The 21,486-nt window shown below is 41.3% G+C and overlaps 2 protein-coding genes across 2 annotated transcripts; both read left to right on the forward strand.

The window, feature by feature from the left end:
• The first annotated feature begins 298 nt into the window (after positions 1 to 298).
• LOC103457198 (cytochrome P450 2K1-like) lies at positions 299 to 4,576 on the forward strand. Its single transcript, XM_017302071.1, has 9 exons — positions 299 to 642; positions 715 to 877; positions 975 to 1,124; positions 1,207 to 1,367; positions 2,150 to 2,329; positions 2,664 to 2,805; positions 2,936 to 3,120; positions 3,723 to 3,864; positions 3,951 to 4,576. Exons 1-9 carry the CDS (start codon positions 436 to 438, stop codon positions 4,136 to 4,138), a joined length of 1,518 nt encoding a protein of 505 aa, XP_017157560.1. The 5' UTR covers positions 299 to 435; the 3' UTR covers positions 4,139 to 4,576.
• A 2,771-nt stretch (positions 4,577 to 7,347) lies between these two features.
• Positions 7,348 to 18,799, forward strand: LOC103457195 (cytochrome P450 2K1-like). Its single transcript, XM_008397162.2, has 9 exons — positions 7,348 to 7,639; positions 8,775 to 8,937; positions 9,013 to 9,162; positions 15,120 to 15,280; positions 15,375 to 15,557; positions 16,545 to 16,686; positions 16,801 to 16,985; positions 17,803 to 17,944; positions 18,011 to 18,799. Exons 1-9 carry the CDS (start codon positions 7,433 to 7,435, stop codon positions 18,196 to 18,198), a joined length of 1,521 nt encoding a protein of 506 aa, XP_008395384.1. The 5' UTR covers positions 7,348 to 7,432; the 3' UTR covers positions 18,199 to 18,799.
• The last annotated feature ends 2,687 nt before the right edge of the window (positions 18,800 to 21,486 follow it).

The raw sequence follows: 21,486 nt of genomic DNA on the forward strand, positions 1-21,486 counted from the left end.
GACCCACGAACATTATTGCTGTACCTCAGAAACAAACATAACCGAGATGGAGAACGACTGAGCTGAAATCCTGTGAAACTTTCAGATACAAACAGACAAAATGGCCAACTAAACTGGCATTTTGATTGTTGATAAGCAGCAGAAAACATCAGGGAGTGATGTGGCAATGCTCAATGATAGAAACATCAGGAAAAAGCAACATGAGAAACTAGGGAAACTGGCAACAAACTAGAAAGAGCAGAGAGAGAGAGAGAGAGACAGACCTGATTCTCAATGTAAACATCACTGAAGACCAAAGTCCTGATGTTTCATGCTTGAAAAAACTGCTACTTTAGCTGCTGATTCATTTCAGCAGCTTAAACGAATCAGCAACACCCCAGTGTTGCTCTCTTTAGTGAAAGCAGTTTGACCCTCTACACGGTTTGCCTTAGCATCATGGGCATGTTGGATATTTTGCACCAGGACTCCATTTCTCTCTCTCTGTTTCTGGGTCTTGTAGTTCTTCTGCTGGTTTATTTCCCTGCCTCATCAATATTCAGCTCCCAATGCAACAAGAACGAGCCACCAGGACCCAAACCGCTTCCCTTCTTTGGGAATATGCTGCAGATTGACTTGAAGAAACCCTACAAAACATTCATGGAGGTGAGACTATGAAGGAATATTTTTGTCCACTAAATTCTTTTTCCTTAAACCATTTTTTTTTTCTTATACAAGTTTTCCAAGACATATGGCTCAGTTTTCACTGTGCATCTGGGGCCTAAAAAAGTGGTGGTCCTGGCAGGATACAGGACGGTGAAGGAGGCGCTGGTTAACCACGACGACGCGTTTGGAGACAGAGATGCACCACCAATTATGGAAGAACTTAACCAAGGACACGGTAGGAAAGGAAAACAGAACACAGCATAAGATTTAATCAAATGCCTTAGTTTGTGACAAACCTTCAAACTTCTTATTCTTTGATCTAAATATCCTAGGAGTGTTATGGAGCAACGGTGACACATGGAGAGAAATGCGACGGTTTTCTTTGAGCAACCTGAGGGACTTTGGCATGGGCAGAAAAGTGTGTGAGGACAAAATCACTGAGGAATGTCAGCAGCTGGTGGAAGTTATCAAAAATTATAAAGGTACAATTTGTGTCCCAAATTGGGTTCATGGTAGCTTCATTTGTACMAACAAATAAAKTATTTTCTCTTTCTCTTGACCCAGGAAAACCTTTTGATTCAACCCAACCAATAACCTACGCCGTCTCTAACATCATCTGCTCCATGATTTATGGGAGCAGATTTGAATATGATGATCCAGAGTTTGAATGTATGATATTTCGAGTACATAAAATTAATCAGCTTTTAGGCTCCTCTTCAGTTCAGGTCTGTATAAATTACCATTCAATTACCCAATAGAAAAAATATACAAGTTGTCTGATAATAACTTCACTGAATTTTCTCTTATAGTCTTGACTGTTGTAATATTGCAGAGTATATTATTATTATTACTACTGCTATTCAGGCGCGGAGCTATGGGCCCATGTGGGTACCCATGGGGGCCCGGGACTGGAGGTGCCAGGGAGGGAGGAATGGTTTCAGGTTCCTTTAATGTCTCATTATAGACGGAGAAAGTGCGCCCTCGCCTGTTCAGAAAGATGTATGTAATGTTAAAGTTACTGTCCCTCAATGGAATATATAGTAGTCAGTCCCAGTGACTGTTTGACTCACGGTTTAGCCAATGTGCTTCCTGGGTAAAAATGAACCGAGAAACGTGGCCCAAACCGCACCGTACCGCACCCCTCCCGCTCAACGGTTTCCAGCAGCGCAGGTGATACACGTGAGGGGCCCGATCATTGACCCCACCCCCCAGCCCGACGCTGACTTGTTCCGCTAGTGCTGCTATTGTTGTTTCAATCTTGTTTTTAATACGTTAATAATGTTTTTTTTATGAATTGTAATACATTATGCTGYTGTTAGGCTTGAATGTTTTCAATTCTCTTCTATTTTTTACCCTTATTAGTGCAAAATACAGGCATTTCCTTGCAAATGTGGGACCATTTAAATGGGATATAAGGCAGTATAATTTTCCTTGCATTGTTTCTATAGAGAAATAATGAATAAAAAACGAATTTATTTTTGTGCTATGCATGTTTTATTTTATACAGGCCTACAATCTGTTTCCATCASTTTTCAAGTGGATTGCCAACAGAAGGGAGTCTTACAAAGTGGCGTCTGCTAACAGGAAACGAAACTCTGCCCTCTTCAGTCATTTGAAACAGACTCTCAACCCAGAGACGTGCAGAGGATTAGTGGACGCTTTTCTGGTTCACAAGCAAAAACTAGAGGTTAGGATTTTTCATTCTACTAACGTAAAATAACTTTATCAACTCAACTCTTCCTGCATTATATTCTAACTTGAAGGTCTTATTACCCAATCGGTAAAAACTGCACTACCACTTCCTACTTTTATTTAGTATTGAGGTGACTAAATAAAAACAAGCATAATCATTTACTGTGAAAAGTTAGTTCAATTCCTAAAGAAAGTATAGAAATGATTTGACCAGAATGTCTTCTTGGCCACTACAGTTCTATAAAAACATACAAACTAGTGTATCAGAATGTTAATAATAATTAGACTTCTTAACAGTTTGTTTAAATAACAGCTCTGTCCATGCTTAGGAAGCCGGGATGACCAACAATCATTTTCATGATAGCAACCTTTCTTTGACTGTCATGAATCTCATCGTCGCCGGTTCTGAGACAACGACCACAACGCTGAGGTGGGGTCTGCTGTTCATGGCCAAGTATCCACAAATACAAGGTAAGGATTTATTCTCAACTTATAGTAATAGCAAATTTCCAATAAGAATATAATCCACTCATGTAAGAAAAAGATAATGACTTAAAATCATTCTAATATTCTTTTTTGTGGTTCCTGTTTTACCTGTAAGACAAGGTTGAAGAAGAGCTGAGGGAAGTCGTAGGAGATCGTCAGGTTCAGCTGGCAGACAGGAGAAACCTGCCGTACACCAACGCTGTGATCCATGAAACACAGAGGATGGCAAATATTTTACCCATGTCGCTTCCTCACAGAACTACTAGAGACATTACGATTCAGGGGCATTTCATTAAAAAGGTCAGAGCAAAAAGAAATGGATTAGAAATACAGCTCAGTTAAAACAACAAACACATTTTGACAGATTTTAGGTGATAGACCACCACAGAATGGTGCATAATTGGAAAGTTGGTCTACATGTATTAGCTTCAACATACCTGTTGTATAATGGCTACTGGAAAAGACAAATGTATTGTTGTTGATTTGCCATCCAGACACCACTTGAGTTCTTGTTGGTTGTGCAGGAGGCTCCACTAATGCTTTTCTTCCAAAGATGTACAGTTGTATAACTGCGCATCTTGGGGGCGTGGCCAGCAGCAGCTTGTTTGGATTTAAAGTGACAGAGCCCTAAAACAGCTCACTCTGAAAGAAGCTCAGAACTGAGCAGAGTGAAATGTTATCTGAGAATGATTTGTGCAAAAGAGGTAATGAACATGTGTTGTATAGTTCATGGACGAATCCTAATCTGTTCCAGGAAGCATAATAGGTCTTTAAAGAAATAAGGGAAACAAGTTTCTTATAAGGTTTTCCAGACCATGTGGTTTTTTTGTTTTTAGGGTTTCACACATTCATAGATATTTTTGCTGACACCATAAAAATCTCAAGCTCAGTTTGTTTAACAGGGAACTACGGTCTACCCATTCCTGATGTCCATCCTTTATGATGAAAGTGAGTGGGAGAAACCACACACCTTCCACCCTTCCCACTTTCTTGACAAAGATGGGAAGTTTGTGATGAAAGATGCCTTCATGCCGTTTTCTGCAGGTTTGTAAATTGAGCCTTTCCAGATTAGAGACAACATTTTCCTACAATGACCAGCGAATAGAGAATTAGTTTAATTTCTGCTTCAGGTCGCAGGGTTTGTCTGGGAGAAAGTCTGGCCCGGATGGAGCTCTTCATGTTTTTCACCAGCCTGCTGAAACACTTTTGTTTTTCTCCTGCACCCGGCGTTTCAGAGGAAGACCTGCAGCTGACTCCGGAAACTAACTTCTCTTTCTCCCCTTTGCCTCATCAGCTGTGCGCTATTCCACGTATGTGAAGAGGACAGCAGGTTCTGTATAGAAATAATCTGCTCTGCTGTTATAAAAAGTTAAGGCGATAAAAGTATCACTGAGTCACGTAGATAGATTAGAGACATCACGGGATTATTTGTGCTTGAATTCTCAACTCTGTAACAAGCAGATTATTTAGCAATGACTTTTTATCTTTGTCTTATATTTGTGTCTCCAAGTGACACTGACAAAAAACATTTATTTTCCAGTAAAGCCTTTTCTTGTTTTTGTTTGTAGTGGTATAGAAATATACATGATTCTACACAAATAGTTTCCAGGTGAGAAGTTCCGGTTCTTAAAGTAAATAAGGAGCTGCGGCGTTCATTCAAACATGTCGTCTTTGTTCTCCCACTCTGTGACTTGCGTCCAGGGTCGCAACTACATATTATTCAGGTGGATGCGAAAACATAAATCGCCCCCCCCCGAAGGCAGGTACGTCAGGGTGAAGGAGCGTAGAAAACATACGCTCGCTCCTCCTCTTCCTCGTTCTGTGAGTGTGTGTGTTTGTGGATTGGCAGGTCCCCCACAGTTGGACCTGCCAATCGTTTCCCGGATTTCTGCACATTTGTTTTAAAGTTGGACTGCGGCGGCGTCATCCGCCTTCATTGAAGCGGTGTTTAGGGTGTGGCATGGCAAGAGGGCCACGCCTGGTCCTGATGCTTTAAATTTATATTGTCTATTGTTAATTAGTTTCTATTTCTTTACTTATTTTGTTTACAGCCCTTTTTGTTCTTTATTTAGTCGGGCTGATGTTGTTTTTCTTTTATTAGGTTTAAGATTGTTACTGGTTAACTGCTGAGGTGGTGACGGTGTCTTCCTCTTCTGCGTGCTGCGATTCTTGAGTTTGGGTCTCACTGCGTCTGGTGTGTTAAAGGTTTTTTTTTTTTTTTTGGTTTGCTCTGTTTGGTGGATGCCGTCCCTATAGCGCCCCCCTCTGGCCGGTAACTTCAGCTACTGCACTTCCTTTGTTTTCCTTTTGATTTCCTTTGTTTTACATTCTTAAAATGGCTTTAAAAAGAACATTTTAGATCGAATTTAATAAATGGTTTTTGTAAACTTTAAACTGTCTCAGATGTTTCAATTCTTGCATAACCGAACCTGTGTGCCTTAAACAACAGGTAATATTCTCTGGGTGAAATTCCCAGGGTGGCGTTGTTGAGAAATCTATTAAAACTAAAATTCCACAAAATCCATCTAGTGTCGCCACATTTTTATATTTATTTTTATTTCTATTTTTAATAAATTAACTGCAMTGCTACTGGCAGGAACCAAATTTCTGTCTTACAGAAAACATTTGTGACTCGGTGAAACCRAACATTTAATTAATGTCCTGCCTACAAATCTGCAGTGAGTGTGTGAAGCTTTTATGTCGGCATGGAGCAAAAATCTCACATTTTTACTTTATAAAATAGATACACATCCAATCATGCAAATTAATTTAGTGACATTAAATATAMATTTTTTTAACCTCCTCAGTAAACATAAAATGTTTAACCATTAAACTTTTTACACTGATCATAATCATGAATATGAAAGTTTGCTTGGAATAAAAAAAAACCAATAATATATATTTAAGAAATAATACGTCATGTTACTGAATAATGCTTTTCCAAACTTAATAATTTGGTAACTCAGAAGTTGTAAATGTTGCTTTTGCTTTATAGACCTGATGATTCAGTTTGTTGATGCGTCATATTAAATTACATCATCGCCACAACTGTTGTATGTACAAAAAAAAAAAAAAGAAATGTAATAATAATCCTCTTATACAAAATATCTGCTTAAGTTTGGTTGAACATGTGAATCTTACAGAAATGCATGTTAGAAAATASAGCAAAAATTAGCTCTATTTCATTTTTATGGACTGAAATCATCTTTCATGCATGAAAATAAAAAAAAAATCTAAAAGATTACAAACTTAAAGATAAGTATCTGAACGTAATCAATTCACAAAACCTGGCTTCTTTCTAAGTGTTTCAACTACATACTGTTAACAGAAATATTAGAAAATGCTGCATCTGTCCACAGGGTGGCAGCTGAGAAACACCTCAGATCATAAACAGTCTAGGAAAATAAAAATAAATGTCTGTAAAATATGATAATAACAAAAGATGTCCTTCTATCTCTCTAAGTAGTTACATGTTACAGTCAACACCAGGAAATGAGCAAAAAACAAAGGAAAAAAAATTACCTGAGCATCAAAAACTACCAACATAAAGTTTCCTCTGTTTTTCTATTAGTTGAACTGTATTGATTTTTTCATCAAAGTTTATCTGGTATAAAAACTTGCATCTCATCTGTATCCCTGTGATATTTTACAAATCAACAAATTCTGTCTCAAGTTAAAAAGTATCAACTGCAAAATGTGACCTAAAAGATCTGGATTCATTTACAAGGGATGGAAAAACGGTCTGCGCTAAATAAACATTCATGTTGTGCAACAAGAATATCAAAGTTTAGTGTAAAACTTTAACCTTTTTGAGCCATTAAACTTTGAACTAAATGAATTATTGTCAGCCAGTTCAGAACAGCTTAAACATGTTTGCATATAATGCAGCACAACATCCTCAGCCTGGATAGTTTCTTCCATTTTTTATTTTTTTTCATAACACAATATTAAAACTTGGACTCTAGGGCAAAAATGTTGGATATATATAATTATGCAGTTTATAAGAACTGCAAAATAAGATTAAATTGCTCACTTTGAAGTTAAAAACTGTAAAATGTTGCAACTTCAGGGATCATAAAATATCCCTGAAGTTGCAGGGATATTATCTTTTTATTTAAAAAAATAAAATATATTTTTTTCAGTCTGTGTCCAGTATGAGGATCACCAGAACCTTCATGGTTCTGGTGATCTATAACCACCAGAACCTTCAGGGTCTCAATACATTTTGTGAGGAAAGAGTCAAAATCACACTTGAGTAATTCATGTATGTTCTCCATGCAGGAGGCATTTTCAAGTTGTCTTTACCCAGAAAGACGTTTCCATAAAGTAATTGGAAAAGATATGTGCATGTGTGTTAAGCTTCAAAAAGTCTTCTTTTGGCTCATTTTGTTTTAGTTTCTTAAAATGCACAGCTTACTTTGGTTGTTTCTGACGTCTGATATGAAATACTGAAAATAAATTTTCTTGGGAAAAAACGTAATGTTCCAAACTTCCTGCTGTAAACCACATGCTCCACCTCCAGCTGCACATTGAACTTTGCTTCTATCAACCTCAAATATATGTCCTACAGAACAGCWGGTGCACAGCAGCAGATATTACACGKGTTGCAGTCATGGGAGCGATGGAGGTTTTTCTCCMGTCATTCAGYCCAGTTTCAGTTTTAGGGACTGTGKTTTTAATCCTCATTGGGTTTCACTTCATTCTCTCTAAATCCAGGCCTCAGGGCCACAGACAGGGACCACCAGGACCAAAACCCCTTCCCATCGTTGGCAACCTGCTACAGCTGGATGTCAAGAGACTTGACCAAGCATTCCTAAAGGTGAGGGACAACTGATCTCAACATTGTTCTCAACTATACTTCATACATTTTTGCAATTTACCTTCTTTTAAACTATTATATATTTTGTTTTTTTATCCATGCTTGCCCAGAACAAAAGAAAATTGGGCCACTGTTACACTAAAACCTGATTATGTTTAAGGACTTATATGCTGTGCAAATAAAAGTATTATGAAGGAAATAATTTCATCACAGAGGCATATTCTGGCTCAATTGAACCTGCTTATCAAACATTGCAGTTTATTTTATTATTCAAAGTTTTCCATCTAAGGAAACTGAGCAGATTGCGTCAGGACATTAACTTTTCAGCAACCCGTCACACTGAGCATGCATGCAGTGACAGAGAAGAGGAAAACTCTCTTTAAACAGGTAGAAACCTCCAGCAGAACCAGAACCTGGCTCAGACAGGCTGGCCGGGCAGCGAGGCAGACTCTGTGGATCCTGCTCCATTCGTCACTGTGTTAGGGGGATGTCAGTCCTGCTGGTTGTAGGGTGCTGCAGGGGGTTGTAGTGAGAGAGTTACATCCCTTTTTGGGTGTGGGGCCACTGAGGTTCTGGTTGGCAGGGAAGTGAAAATAGAGCTTGGCTTGGTGTTGGTTGGGACTGGGGTGATGCTGTTGCCTTGCTGCTGCAGTGTGCTGTGTGGCGAGGGACAGGGTGCGGTGGGGGTCGTTTGGAGTGGGGACTGGCTGTGGGGACCAGGTGTTCTCATCAGTTTTTTGGGTACTCCCCTGTCAATGGGTGATTCACAGGGTCTGTGTTTGGGGTCATGTGATTAATGTTTGTGAGCTGGAGTATTACCACAACCCCAATGTCTTCTTGCCATTTGGGGGCTGGGATATAGATCGGACCCTCTGGTCATGGTTGAGGCTGTGGATAAACCTGGGGCCTTGTGAGCCATTTGGGGTTGGGGCCGGTATTCTGGATCTCCAGGGGTCATTAGATTTTTGGATGACTCCTCCTAATTGTGGTGGCTGGCCCTTCTGCCAAGGTGCACACTGAGTTGATGTATCGTTTTTGATGTTTCTTCTTCAGCATTTTAGTTTTGTCTTAGCTATTTTACTGAACTCCTCCAGCACATAATATAATAAAATTTCCTTCATCTCTTTCATAATAGCTTTCAAAGACATATGGATCTGTGTTCACTGTCCACATGGGACCAAAGAAGATAGTGGTCCTGACAGGGTATAAGACGGTGAAAGAAGCATTTGTCAACTATGCTGAGGAGTTTGGAGAACGAGTAGCACCGACCGTGGCTAAAGAAGCAAACCTGCATCACGGTACAGAAGGTTTACAATGTTTCACATGTAGAGAAGTTAGTTTACTGACTTATCTTATTAAACTGTGTTAAACAGGTGTTGTATGGGCCAATGGAGACTCCTGGAAAGAAATGCGCCGCTTTGCTTTGACCAACCTGAAGGACTTTGGGATGGGAAAGAAAGTATGTGAGGAGAAAATCATTGAGGAATGTCACATCCTCATCCAGAAGTTAGAGGAGTTTAAAGGTAACAGCAGAGAGGAAGAAGATATTTATTGAAGAAGAGCACATGTATTTATGTTTTTGATAAAGTGATTGAGTTTTGTGGCTCATATTGAGACGTTTTGTCCAATCTGTGTGCTACATATAATGGAAAAAGATGAGAGCATTTTCAATTTGTGGAATTAGTGCAAACGTCTCACAGAGGAGTCAAGATTACTGGATATTTTCTACCTAATTCTATCAACAAGCATAGGAAAAAAAAGTATTCTACAGGAGAACTAAGGCACAAAAAGTGTTGAGTATTTTTTTTCTACTGTAGTTGGTTGAGAAGCTTTTATTTGTACTTTTTCAAATACTAATTTAGAATGACAAACTTTGTTCTTTAACCTGAGGCATTATAGTTAACTGCTGCTCAGAGCTTTTTATTTGAGATCCAACTTCAAAGCAAGCAAACAATTCTCTTAATAGAATAGATGTTGGGTTCTGCAGAGGAGTGTTTTCTCTACATTCTCAGGGTGGCAGGCTGATGGGATCCAGCTGGTGCTCATCATCTCCAATCAGCAAGGGCCTTATATAGGAGCGGCTTCCCGGAAGAAGATGCCAGATGGTTCCGCTTCTACAGTGAACCAGCTCTGACCTCTCTCTGAGAGTCTGATCCACCTGGACTACCTGACCCTCGCTGTTCTGTTAGGCCTAGCCCCTGGATTCCTCCACAACCACCACCCTGCTGCTGCCTGTCCACCCTCAGTTACCTGCTGGAACTCCTCCACCTGGAAACCCTCTCACTGCCCCAACTGCTGTACCCTCCTCTGCTCATCTGAACCCTCAAACCGTAAGCCTTCACCAGGTTACACCATCATTCCTATCATTATTCCTCTGTGTAACCACTCACCCATTTCTCAGTTCCTCCTCTGGCCCGGTTCCTCCCTGCTGCCGCTGGTTTACACCTCTCCATCCTCCCCCCATTATTGTTCAATAAATCTGTTAAACTGAGTTTGGTGTCCGTAGTTGTTGCTCGCCTTCAAGTTCTGGTACTTCTCATTATGACAGAACCATCTGGCCAWTCGGACTCTGCAGCACAACTACGGACCGCGCTTTCCGAACAGGGGGTCCTTTTGGGCAGGCACGATGCCACAATTAATGTTGTGGTGCAACAGCAGAACTCCATACTTCAGTATCTTCATCAAATGGCTAATCAGATCCAGACTTTACAGAACAGGTCTCCTTCAGCCAACCCCACTCACGCTCTTTCTTCCGTTCCAGTCCCCACTCCTTCCACTACTTCAGCTGCGTCTGCACCACCCCTGTGCCGTGAGGTCAGCACACCACTCCTGAACACTACTCAGGTGACCTAGAGAGAAGCAAGGGTTTTCTGCTTCAATGTGCATTACCTTTTCGCCGGTCCCCACACTCATTTCCCGATGATGCCAGCAAGATTTCTTTTATTGTTGGGTTACTAAGAGATCGAGCACTTAGATGGGCCGAGACAGTAGTTGATGAAGAGAACCTCATATATTATTCCTATGAGGAATTTATCGAGCTCTTCAAACATTTTGTCCCAAGCTTGATGAGGAAGCTGCCTCAAAAAGAATCTGGAATTTAAGACAAGGAAATAGATCAGTGGCTGATTTTGCCATTGATTTTCGCACTCTTGGAGCTGAATCAGGTTGGAATGAACCAGCTCTTAAAGGAGCTTTCCAACATGCCCTGAATGACAAATTGAARGATGAGCTGGCATGCCGAGATGAACCTGACTCTCTTGACGAGCTAATTAACCTGGCCATCAAGATTGATAACAGAATTAGAGATAGAGCCCAGCCCTCAAATACCCGGCCACCTCTGCCTCCTATTAGGAGTCCTGACTCGCCCAGGCCTCCAATCCAGAACCCACCAGAACCCATGCAGTTAGGCCRAGCCCGGCTAAGTTCAGAGGAACGGCAGCACCATTTATCCTCAGGTTGTTGTCTTTACTGCGGCTCCCCTCAACATTACATCTCCTCCTGTCCGGTTTGCCCAAAGGTCCTGGCCCGCCAGTAGGTCTGGGGGTCCAGGCGGGCAGATCTAAAGAGAATGATTACCTCTGGCTAAGTCTTCCTGCTGTTCTCACTAYCCAGCATGATTCCTACCCATTCCAAGCCTTGGTTGACTCAGGATCTGAGCAAAATCTCATACACCCTGATCTAGTTGCACAATATCAGATTCCTGTCCATGCATTACCCTCTCCTCTCCAGGTGGCTGCCTTGGATGGTAGTCCTATGGCCAATATTACCCACCAAACCGACCCAGTTTCTCTCCTTGTCTCTGGCAATCACCAAGAGCTCATTCAATGCTTTGTGTTTCCCACTAAGGGTGCCCCTTTGTTCTTGGGTTTTCCTGGCTCTTCAAACACAACCCCCACATTAACTGGGCCGATGCTCGCATTGACTCATGGAGTCCTTTTTGTCTCAACCATTGCCTGCCGTCTGCTAAGCCATCTCTACCTTCAGAGCTTCCGCCCATAGGTAAAGCTGATCTAACTCATGTCCCTAAAGAATACCATGACCTCCACCGCGTATTCAGTTAAGATCTCGCCCAATCTCTCCCGCCTCATCGCCCCTATGACTACTGTATAGACCTTTTTCCTGGAGCCCCACTTCCTTCCAGCAGTTTGTTTAATATCTCCAAGCAGGAGAGACAGACTATGGAACAGTACATAAATGACTCACTTAAAGCAGGTCTCATTCGTCACTCTTCTTCCCCCCTCGGTGCAAGATTCTTTTTTGTGTCTAAAAAAGATAAGACTCTCCGGCCATGTATCGACTATAGAGGACTCAACCAAATCACTGTAAAGAATAAATATTCTCTCCCTCTCTTGTCCTCAGTTTTTGAACCAGTTCACCAAGCCTCCATCTTCTCTAAGCTCGACCTGCGCAACGCCTACCACCCCATTCACATTCGAGAAGGCAACGAATGAAAAACTGCATTCAAAACCCATATTGGTCACTTTGAGTACTTGATCATGCCCTTTGGTCTTTGCAACGCCCCBGCCACTTTCCAGAACCTGGTTAATGATGTTCTTCGGGACTTTCTCAATGTTTTTGTTTTTGTCTACCTTAACGATATTCTCATCTTTTCCAACAGCCTGGATGAACACCGCAAGCATGTCAGGTTGGTCCTCCAAAGGTTGTTGGAGAACCGGCTCTTCATCAAGGCTGAGAAGTGTCAATTCCATGTTCCTTCCATAACCTTCCTCGGCTATGTATTTGASGGTGGACAGGTGAAGACGGACCTGGCTAAGATCAAGGCGATAGAGGAGTGGCCTGTTCCGAAGTCCAGAAAGCAACTCCAGCGCTTTCTGGGGTTTGCTAACTTTTACCGCCGTTTTATCAGGAACTTCAGTGTTATCGCAACTCCTCTCACTACTCTGAGTTCCACCAAACAACTTTTCATATGGACCCCGGATGCAAATCTGGCTTTTGATGAGCTAAAAAAAAGGTTTGTGGATGCTCCAATYCTTATTCACCCTGACCCTTCTGCTCAATTCACAGTTGAAGTTGATGCATCTGAAACTGGTGTGGGGGCCATCCTGTCCCAGCGTTCCTCCAGAGACGGCAAGCTCCATCTGTGTGCCTTTTTCTCAAAGAAGTTTACTACTACTGAGAGCAGGTATGACATTGATGACCGAGAGCTTCTGGCCATAAAGCTGGCYCTTGAGGAGTGGAGACACTGGCTTGAGGGTACAGAGCTCCCGGTCATCATCTGGACGGACCATAAGAATCTGTCGTATCTGCAGTCTGCTAAATGCCTGAACCCACGGCAGTATCGTTGGCCCCTCTTCTTCTCCCGCTTCAACTTCAACGTCACCTACTGCCCTGGTTCTAAGAACACTAAGCCAGATTCCCTCTCCAGACTCCACTCCCCAGATGATCCTTCTGAGGCCGCTGGAGCCATCCTCCCAGCCACCTGCACCATTAGGTCACTCACCTGGGACTTGGAAAGAGCCATCCAGGAGGCATTGACCACTGATCCACACCCAGGAAAAGGTCCCCCTAACCGCCAGTATGTCCCGACCTCCATCCGAGCTCGTGCCATCCAGTGGGCACACTCATCAGGTTTCTCTGGCCATCCTGGTATAAGCCGTACTATTGGCTTTCTTCGTCGATACTTCTGGTGGCCTTCACTTAATAAAGATGTCATTGAATATGTGTCTGCCTGTTATACTTGTGCTAGAAACAAGACCTCGCACCGCCCACCTTCTGGTCTCCTACAACCACTGTCCATTCCTAGCCGTCCCTGGTCCCACATTTCTCTAGATTTTGTCACTGGTCTCCCCACATCCAAACAGAAGAGTGTCATCCTCACTATTATMGATCGTTTTTCTAAGGCTTGTCATCTGGTTGCCCTCACCAAACTCCCATCGGCCGCCGAGACCGTCAAACTTCTTTTCCGCCATGTTTTTCGCCTTCATGGCATCCCCATGGAGATCGTCTCTGATAGGGGGCCTCAGTTTACTTCTCAGGTCTGGCAGGACTTCTGTTCTGTGCTCAGCCTTGCTTGTCTTCAGGGTTCCATCCACAAACCAATGGACAGTGCGAGCGTCTTAACCAAGAACTAGAGAACACCCTGCGCTGTTTATGTGCCTCCAATCCCACCTCATGGAGTGTACACTTACCATGGCTGGAGTACGCCCATAACGCGCACATCTCTTCCGCATCTGGTTTATCACCATTTGAGGCCTCACAAGGGTTTCAGCCATCCCTTCCACCTGAGTCCTTCCCAGACACGGTCATTCCATCAGTCAGGCATCACATACAGAACTGTCAGCGTATTTGGAACCTGACTAAGGCTGCACTTCAAAGAACGTCTGCCCAAAATAAGCATCTCGCAGATAGGAAGAGAGTTCCTGCCCCCACTTTCTCACCTGGCCAAAGAGTTTGGCTATCATCTAAAAACTTTCCACTAAAATCATGTTCCCGCAAGTTATCTCCCAGGTTTCTGGATCCATTCATTGTTGAAACCATCATTAGCCCATCTGCAGTCCGTCGTAAGTTGCCTTCTCATCTCCGTGTCCATTAAGTGTTTCATGTGTCTCAGATCAAGCCCTACATCTCAAGTCCTTTGTGCCTTTCTTCCAAAACCCCTCCGTCCGTCGCATTGTGGATGTGCGTTCTCGTGGATGGGGTAGGCAATACCTGATTGACTGGGAGGGATATGGCCCAGAAGAGCGGTCCTGGGTCCCACGGTCCTTTATACTAGACCGATCCCTTATATCTTCTTTTGAACGTTCCACTGTGTCTTCTTCAGGCCGGCCGCCAGGAGGCGTCCGTTGAGTGAGGGGGGGGGGTAATGTTGGGTTCTGCAGGGGTGTTTTCTCTACATTCTCAGGGTGGCAGGCTGATGGGATCCAGCTGGTGCTCATCATCTCCAATCAGCAAGGGCTTTAAATAGGAGCGGCTTCCCAGAAGAAGATGCCAGATGGTTCTGCTTCTACAGCAGAACCAGCTGGTTAGCTCTGACCTCTCTCTGAGAGTCTGATCCACCTGGACTACCTGACCCTCACTGTTCTGTTAGGCCTAGCCCCTGGATTCCTCCACAACCACCACCCTGCTGCTGCCTGTCCACCCTCAGTTACTTGCTGGAACTCCTCCATCTGGAAACCCTCTCACTGCCCCAACTGCTGTACCCTCCTCTGCTCATCTGAACCCTCAAACCGTAAGCCTTCACCAGGTTACACCATCATTCCTGTCATTATTCCTCTGTCTAACCACTCAAATATTTCTCAGTTCCTCCTCTGACCCGGTTCCTCCCTGCTGCCGCTGGTTTACACCTCTCCATCCTCCCCCCATTATTGTTCAATAAATCTGTTAAACCGAGTTTGGTGTCCGTAGTTGTTGCTCGCCTTTGAGTCCTGGTACCTCTCATTATGACAATAGAATTATTAACTCTAACTCAATTCGAGTTAATAAAGTGTTGAATAATGCTTTTCTGGTTTCTTTGTTACAGGTGAAGCTTTTGATTTGTCCCAACATATAAACTATGCAGTTTGTAATATAATCTGCTCCATGGTCTACGGCAAAAGATTTGAATATGATGATCCAGAGTTTAATACCATTGTAAATCGAACAGCCCAAGCCATGCAACTGTTGGGCACACCAGCAATAAAGGTGTGATTGGACTGTTTAAAAGCATAAAATCTGTTAACATTGAACTGAACAAAAGACCTAGAGAAGTCACAGTTTATGTTCTGTTCACCATCAGCTGTACAACATGTTCCCAAAGATTGGCAAACTGGTGTTTTCAGCCAGAAAGAAAATGAGAGATATATTCGCTGCCAATAAACATCATCATCTGATGCTGCTGAACCGTTTGAAAGAGACCCTCAGTCCACAGATRTGCAGAGGAGTTGCAGACGCTTTCCTCATCCGTCAACAGCAACACAAGGTCAGAATGACTGTAAATCCCACAATGCACTGCATTAATCTACTTTCAGCTTCAACAGGAAGAGGGTGTGTTTGAGGGAGGAAACTCTGACCATGGGCAGGTTAAAACCTAGGACTAAGACAACAGTCATTGTGTTTGCAGCATTGCTGCATCAGTAGTGGATCTCTGCTTGAACTCATCATCCGTTAGGACAACTTGGAGGACAAAGGGCGTTATCCTCTCACCCCATTTCCTCTGCTGGCAGAGAGAGAGTCACTATTTGTTTAGGAGCATAAAGGAGAGACATAAAGGTTACGGTTTTGTTTATCCAGTATCTATAATCCTGGCCGAAGGAATAAACCCGGTTCTTGGTTTTATTTAGAATTCTGCAGAAGGAACCTTGGAATTACAGGTACCCCAAGAATGCTGATTACTGACTGCCAGATCTCAGAAGGGAGAAAAGGTATCAGCTTTTTCAGCTCAGAGAAGTACATGAATACTGGYCACTGACCAGCAAAATGCCACTGATGCTGAGCTAAGAGGACATCCCAACCGTCCACGATGACCTGTGCTAACCATGCTTAGCTACCTGAGCTAAAAGCAGGTTGCAGTTGTTTTAGCCTCCAGCCTCTAATAGAAAACAATCTCAAGGTCAACACTGTAGCCCATTTGAAAACAGAGCTGATGTGCTTCAAAGCTAATGTGTGCTAGTTGACAACACTCTGCAACAGTTGGTCAGGCTCCTGGATTTACAGATACTTATTCCTCATCTTGTTTTATTTGTTACTTGTTTGTGAATCAGAACTTTCCCTGAAATTAATGAAGCATATGAACATTAATGCAGATTAAGGAACAGAATTTTCCCCTTTCTTCTTTTGTGGTGTTTATAATTGTTTTGTGCTTGTTTTATAACTTTGTTGACACAATCATATTTTGAGCACACAAACTGTCAATACGCYCTCACTGGGTTTTTGGATGATTTTCTGAGAACCAGCTGATCTTCTGCAGGAATCTGGGATTACAGACAGTCACTACCACAATGACAACCTGCTGGTGACGATTATGAACCTATTTAGTGGTGGAACTGAAACATCATCAAGTACACTGAGATGGGCATTCCTGTATATGGCCAAATATCCAAAAATACAAGGTCAGGAATGTCTACTTCTGGATTTTGTATCAAATGGACATTAAGCAGAAGTACTTTGGTTTCTGCAGACAGTAATTATTGTGTCATTGTCATTTACTGACTTTGATCTTTCAGACCAGGTCCAGCAGGAGCTGAGGAATGTGATTGGAAGTCGCCAGGTTCAGGTTGAGGACAGACAGAACCTGCCTTTTACAGACGCCGTCATCCACGAGACACAGAGACTGGCCAACATTCTTCCTTTGGCTRTTTCTCACAGAACCAGCCAAGACATCACGTTTCATGGTTATTTTATTGAGAAGGTAGGAATGTACACTGGAGGGTGAACTATTATGAACTTAATTTTGGAGGACTTTGCCAGCTTGACTGGTGAGATCAAATTTACATATGAGGCACATTTCAGCAACAAGGAAATAAAACAAACAAGACAAAAAATTTTGTATCAAAAAATGATGACGGGTTGAAAACGACTTGTCTTTGTCTTCCTGCGTATATGCTCTTTAGTTCCCTGTTACTTTGTTTTGTCATCCCACATGTTCCCTTGAGTTCTGTCACTGTTGATCTGCTCCACATTGACTGACTTTATCCATAAGTTTCTATATTGATCTTTATTAAATATTGCACCATCAGACTACTGCTGTCCTCTCTGGATTTTTGGTCCATGTCACCTTTGACCTGCTTTTGGCACAGGATGCTTTTTTTTATTCGCGGTGCAGAAAAAGTTTGATGTAAATAATTTTCCTCCAGATTTTTCAAGGCAGAATCTGTCAGGTTTGAAGAGATGATTACACAGTCAGAACATTCAACTCCCCCTACACTGGGATATTGATCAGTCTCTTCACCATCTTCAGATAAAAAATCCAGCTCAGGAGGAAGATGGTTAGATCTTGCAGATTAATTCTTGTTGATGTTTGAAGTTCAGGTTTACCTCATTAATTCCTGTTGGATATGGAAGTGAAGCAAAAGGGTTTGGGGGAGATTAATTGACTTTGTTGGCAGGTATGTTGTCAATCAATTTGTATTTTGGATCAGTGGTAAGGTGGTCTCATTTCCATGTGTTCAAAAATCCATTAAACTGAAAATGTTTCATGTAAATGATGACTGATTTGTGTTTTTTAGGGAACTCCAGTAACTGCTGTTTTAACGTCCGTCCTGCAAGATGAGAGCCAATGGGAGAAACCAAATGTCTTTTATCCCGGCAACTTCCTCAGCAAAGATGGGAAGTTCCTCAAGCGAGACGCCTTCATGCCTTTTTCAGCAGGTTAGCCTGGTTGTTTTATATAGATCCGTACTCTACAGGCATTGGCTGAGGATCTGTTTCTAATAGGTCGCAGGGTTTGTCTTGGAGAGAGTCTGGCCAGAATGGAACTTTTCATCTTCTTCACCACGCTCCTGCAGCACTTCAGATTTTCTCCTCCACCTGGAGTTACAGAGGAAGAACTTGATTTAACTCCACGAGTTGGTAATATTCTGAGCCCTCAACCTCACACGCTGTGTGTTACACCTTTAAATTAAGGTGGGGCCTATATGTGGGAAAAATGTTACTTTATACCCAACAGGAGTCAAAGTAAATGTCCTAAAATAGAGAAAATTTGTTTTTAATGTGAAATCTTTACTTCACAAATATCCATTATCAATCACCATCACCATGTATTCAGATTTCTTGTATCTTCATCAAGTCAAAATTATTGTTTGTGGAGCTAAGCTRCCTTTAAATGACATTTTGTGCTTTGAAATGAATGATGGTTATGTTGGACCTCCAGCATTGTACGAATCAAACTGCAGGAGTACAGGGCATAACTGCTGAATCAACAGTCCTCTGCATTTAAAACAAGGTGATTCCATCAGTAGGAAGAGGAGGAGTTTCAGGAAAGATAGTTTGTGATGGAAAACTTAAAACTCTGGAGCCAAGACAAACACGCCCTCTTTGCAGCACTGCTGCATCAGGACAGGATCTCTCTTTCATCTGTCGTTCGTTTGGGCCACATCAGCGATACAACCTGAAACCTCCTGCTGGCAGAGAMAAGGTCTGCTCCTTGCCCTTTGGATTGAAAACCATCCATGGGACTGCATTGTATCTGCCCAGCCAAAGAAATAAACCTGATTTTATTCAGAATTCTGTAGAAGGAATCATGTAATTACAGATTCCCTAAGATTACCATCAACAAATTTCTTACTTCAATGCATCTATCACTGCAGTAATTGATAAATAGACTAAGAATCAGTTCTACAGGAGGTCATGGATATCCATTTCAGTCAAACTATAGAGCATTGCTTCATCAAAAATAAAGTTGTGTCTTTGCACTGTGAGATAGTACTTAGAATATACACAGTGTCAATTAGTCTGAATTAATCTTCATTCATTCATTTAGAGCTGACTGGCTTTAGCAACAAAACTCATCAGTTCAATCCTTGGTCTTTAAGTATTCATACAAATTACTATATATCTTTCTATGGGTTATTTCAGCTTTTATTCCTTCGATATTTCTCATATKGTTCTTTGAAAAATACATGGCATATTTTGGTGCAAGGAAATCTGTGTCAGTAAAAACTAATTAACACTCTTCAAATGTATTTGTCTGAACAGATGGTTGCTTGATTTTGTGAGTTTATAGTAAAATTCAAAACAAAAAGGTTAATGAATGAATGAATGTTTTGCAAAGTAAACTGAAGCATGTCTGTTCATGTAATTAAAATCTTTTCATTTCAGAGAAGAGGACGTCTTTCCCAATCTGTTTTTTCAGTCTGACCTGCCAAGAACAACATACTTCTCCTCGTATATTTAATCTAGGCCAAGTTGTTCTTTTAGGTCCAGTAGATCAAACATTAGTGAGAGAATCTGTTTAGATGGTTGCATAAGAGCTTTACTAAGAAATGATGAAATGCCTAAGATGTACAGTGATATCTATTAAAATTTAATAGTGAGTAATGTCTGTCTGTTTTTATTACATATTATGTCTGTTTTTATTACATGTTAAGCCTTTCATTCATCTGAACTCAATCTAGTACAATGTGCTCCTTGGTCAAAGAGACTTTAAAGGCGAGCTTTACAGTCATTATTTCATTGTTTCATAGTTTCTCATAATATTCCATGACATATTTAAACAAATTAATTCATCATCTCAAACGCAGTCAAGTGCAGAAAGGAGACATTGAATACTGCATTTAAGGAAGATATATGTTTGGATTTAATGGAACTAGAAGATTATAAACGATTAAAAAAAATAAATATTACTTTTCAAACTATACCACTTATTCTATTTTACCCCAAGGGGGCAGCAAAGATAATTTACTTATGAACCGTGAACTCTTTGTTTCAACACATGCTGCTGATTCCAACAAAAATATTAGAAAATGCAGCTTCTGTCCACAGTCCACAGATCATAAAATGTCTAAAGAAAATACAATTGTTTTTAGCAGATTATAGGCATGTAGGGAAAATGTTTTGTTAATACTCTAAGCAGTTGCATGCTGTAATCTGCATCAGTGAGATGAGTTCAGGAAACCAGGAAAAAATGGAGACTTAGGAAAAAATTACCGTAACTGAACGTTGAAAACTACTAATAATATAAAGTTACCTGTAGTTTAAAAACTTGCATTCCATGTGAATTCTATCTATGGGACAAAATGACACATAACTTATCAAGAAAAACAACAGGATGGATATTTTTAAGCATTAAAACTTTTTCAGGAAAAACTGAGAATTGTTTGTATTCTTCAAACACTGAAGGTGCTACGAGGGCTAATGTACTGGCCAGAAATCAGCTTGATCTAAAAAACACATCAACTGTGCAAATACTGGAGCAGAGTGACCTCAGCGCTGACTGCATTCAGTGTCCAGCATCACTGAGTCCTGCAAACAAGACACTAATGTTCTTATTATTACTCAGRCATCTGGGAAAAGCTGCTAAAACACACAGCTATACAAGTGAAATTAAGATACCTGAGAGATTTCAGCTTACAAAGGGATGGAAAATGATCTGGGCAAAATAAACAWTCATGTTGAGCAACAAGAATATCAAAGTTTACTGTAAATCTTTAACTTTCCAGCTCTATTAAACTTTAAACTACATAAATGATGGTCAGCTGGTTCAGAACAGTCTAAACATGTTTGCATAAAAGGCAGTAAAAGAATCTCAGCCTACATAGATTTTCCCCCTCAAGATAGAAAAATAGAAGTTATCACAGAAGAATAACACAATATTAAAACTTGCAAAATATCAGAGATAAAATTATGCAATTTAAAAGAACTGCAAAATAAGATAAAGTTGTTAACTTTGAAGTTAAAAACTGTAAAATGTCGGACTGGCTGTAACAACCCACATGTGGAGGTCTTAGTCGTTGATGCTGCCGTCACAGAGTTGACTCTCGGCCTGATGACCTTTGCCTCATGTCTCCYTCTCATTACCCATATTCCAATTTCGTCACTCTCCAATGAGGCTTCACTGAGCAAATAAAACCTTTAAAAAAGCTGTAAAATATTGCAACATCAAGGATCATAAAACATCTTAAGAATGTTTATGGTGTTTTTAAAACTATTGAAAATCAGAAATATTTCCAACTGAAGTTTGAAATTTTTAAAAACATAAAATGCTTTGCAAAGAAAATGTTGCTAAGTCTTAGAAAAGAACAATAAAAGCAATTTTTCAGTCTGGGTCTGGTGTGACTCTTTAGTCATCATTGCTTTTATTTTGAAAGTGTAGGACCCTGGTCCTGTCTAAGATCACATCTCCAAGAAAACAAAACATCTTCTGTCTGGTTTCAATGGAGGGGAGCAACAGATCTACTCAACCAGCCAAACTA

This window comes from Poecilia reticulata, linkage group LG21 (genome assembly GCF_000633615.1).
Source record: "Poecilia reticulata strain Guanapo linkage group LG21, Guppy_female_1.0+MT, whole genome shotgun sequence".
In the NCBI taxonomy this organism is placed as follows: Eukaryota; Metazoa; Chordata; class Actinopteri; order Cyprinodontiformes; family Poeciliidae; genus Poecilia; species Poecilia reticulata.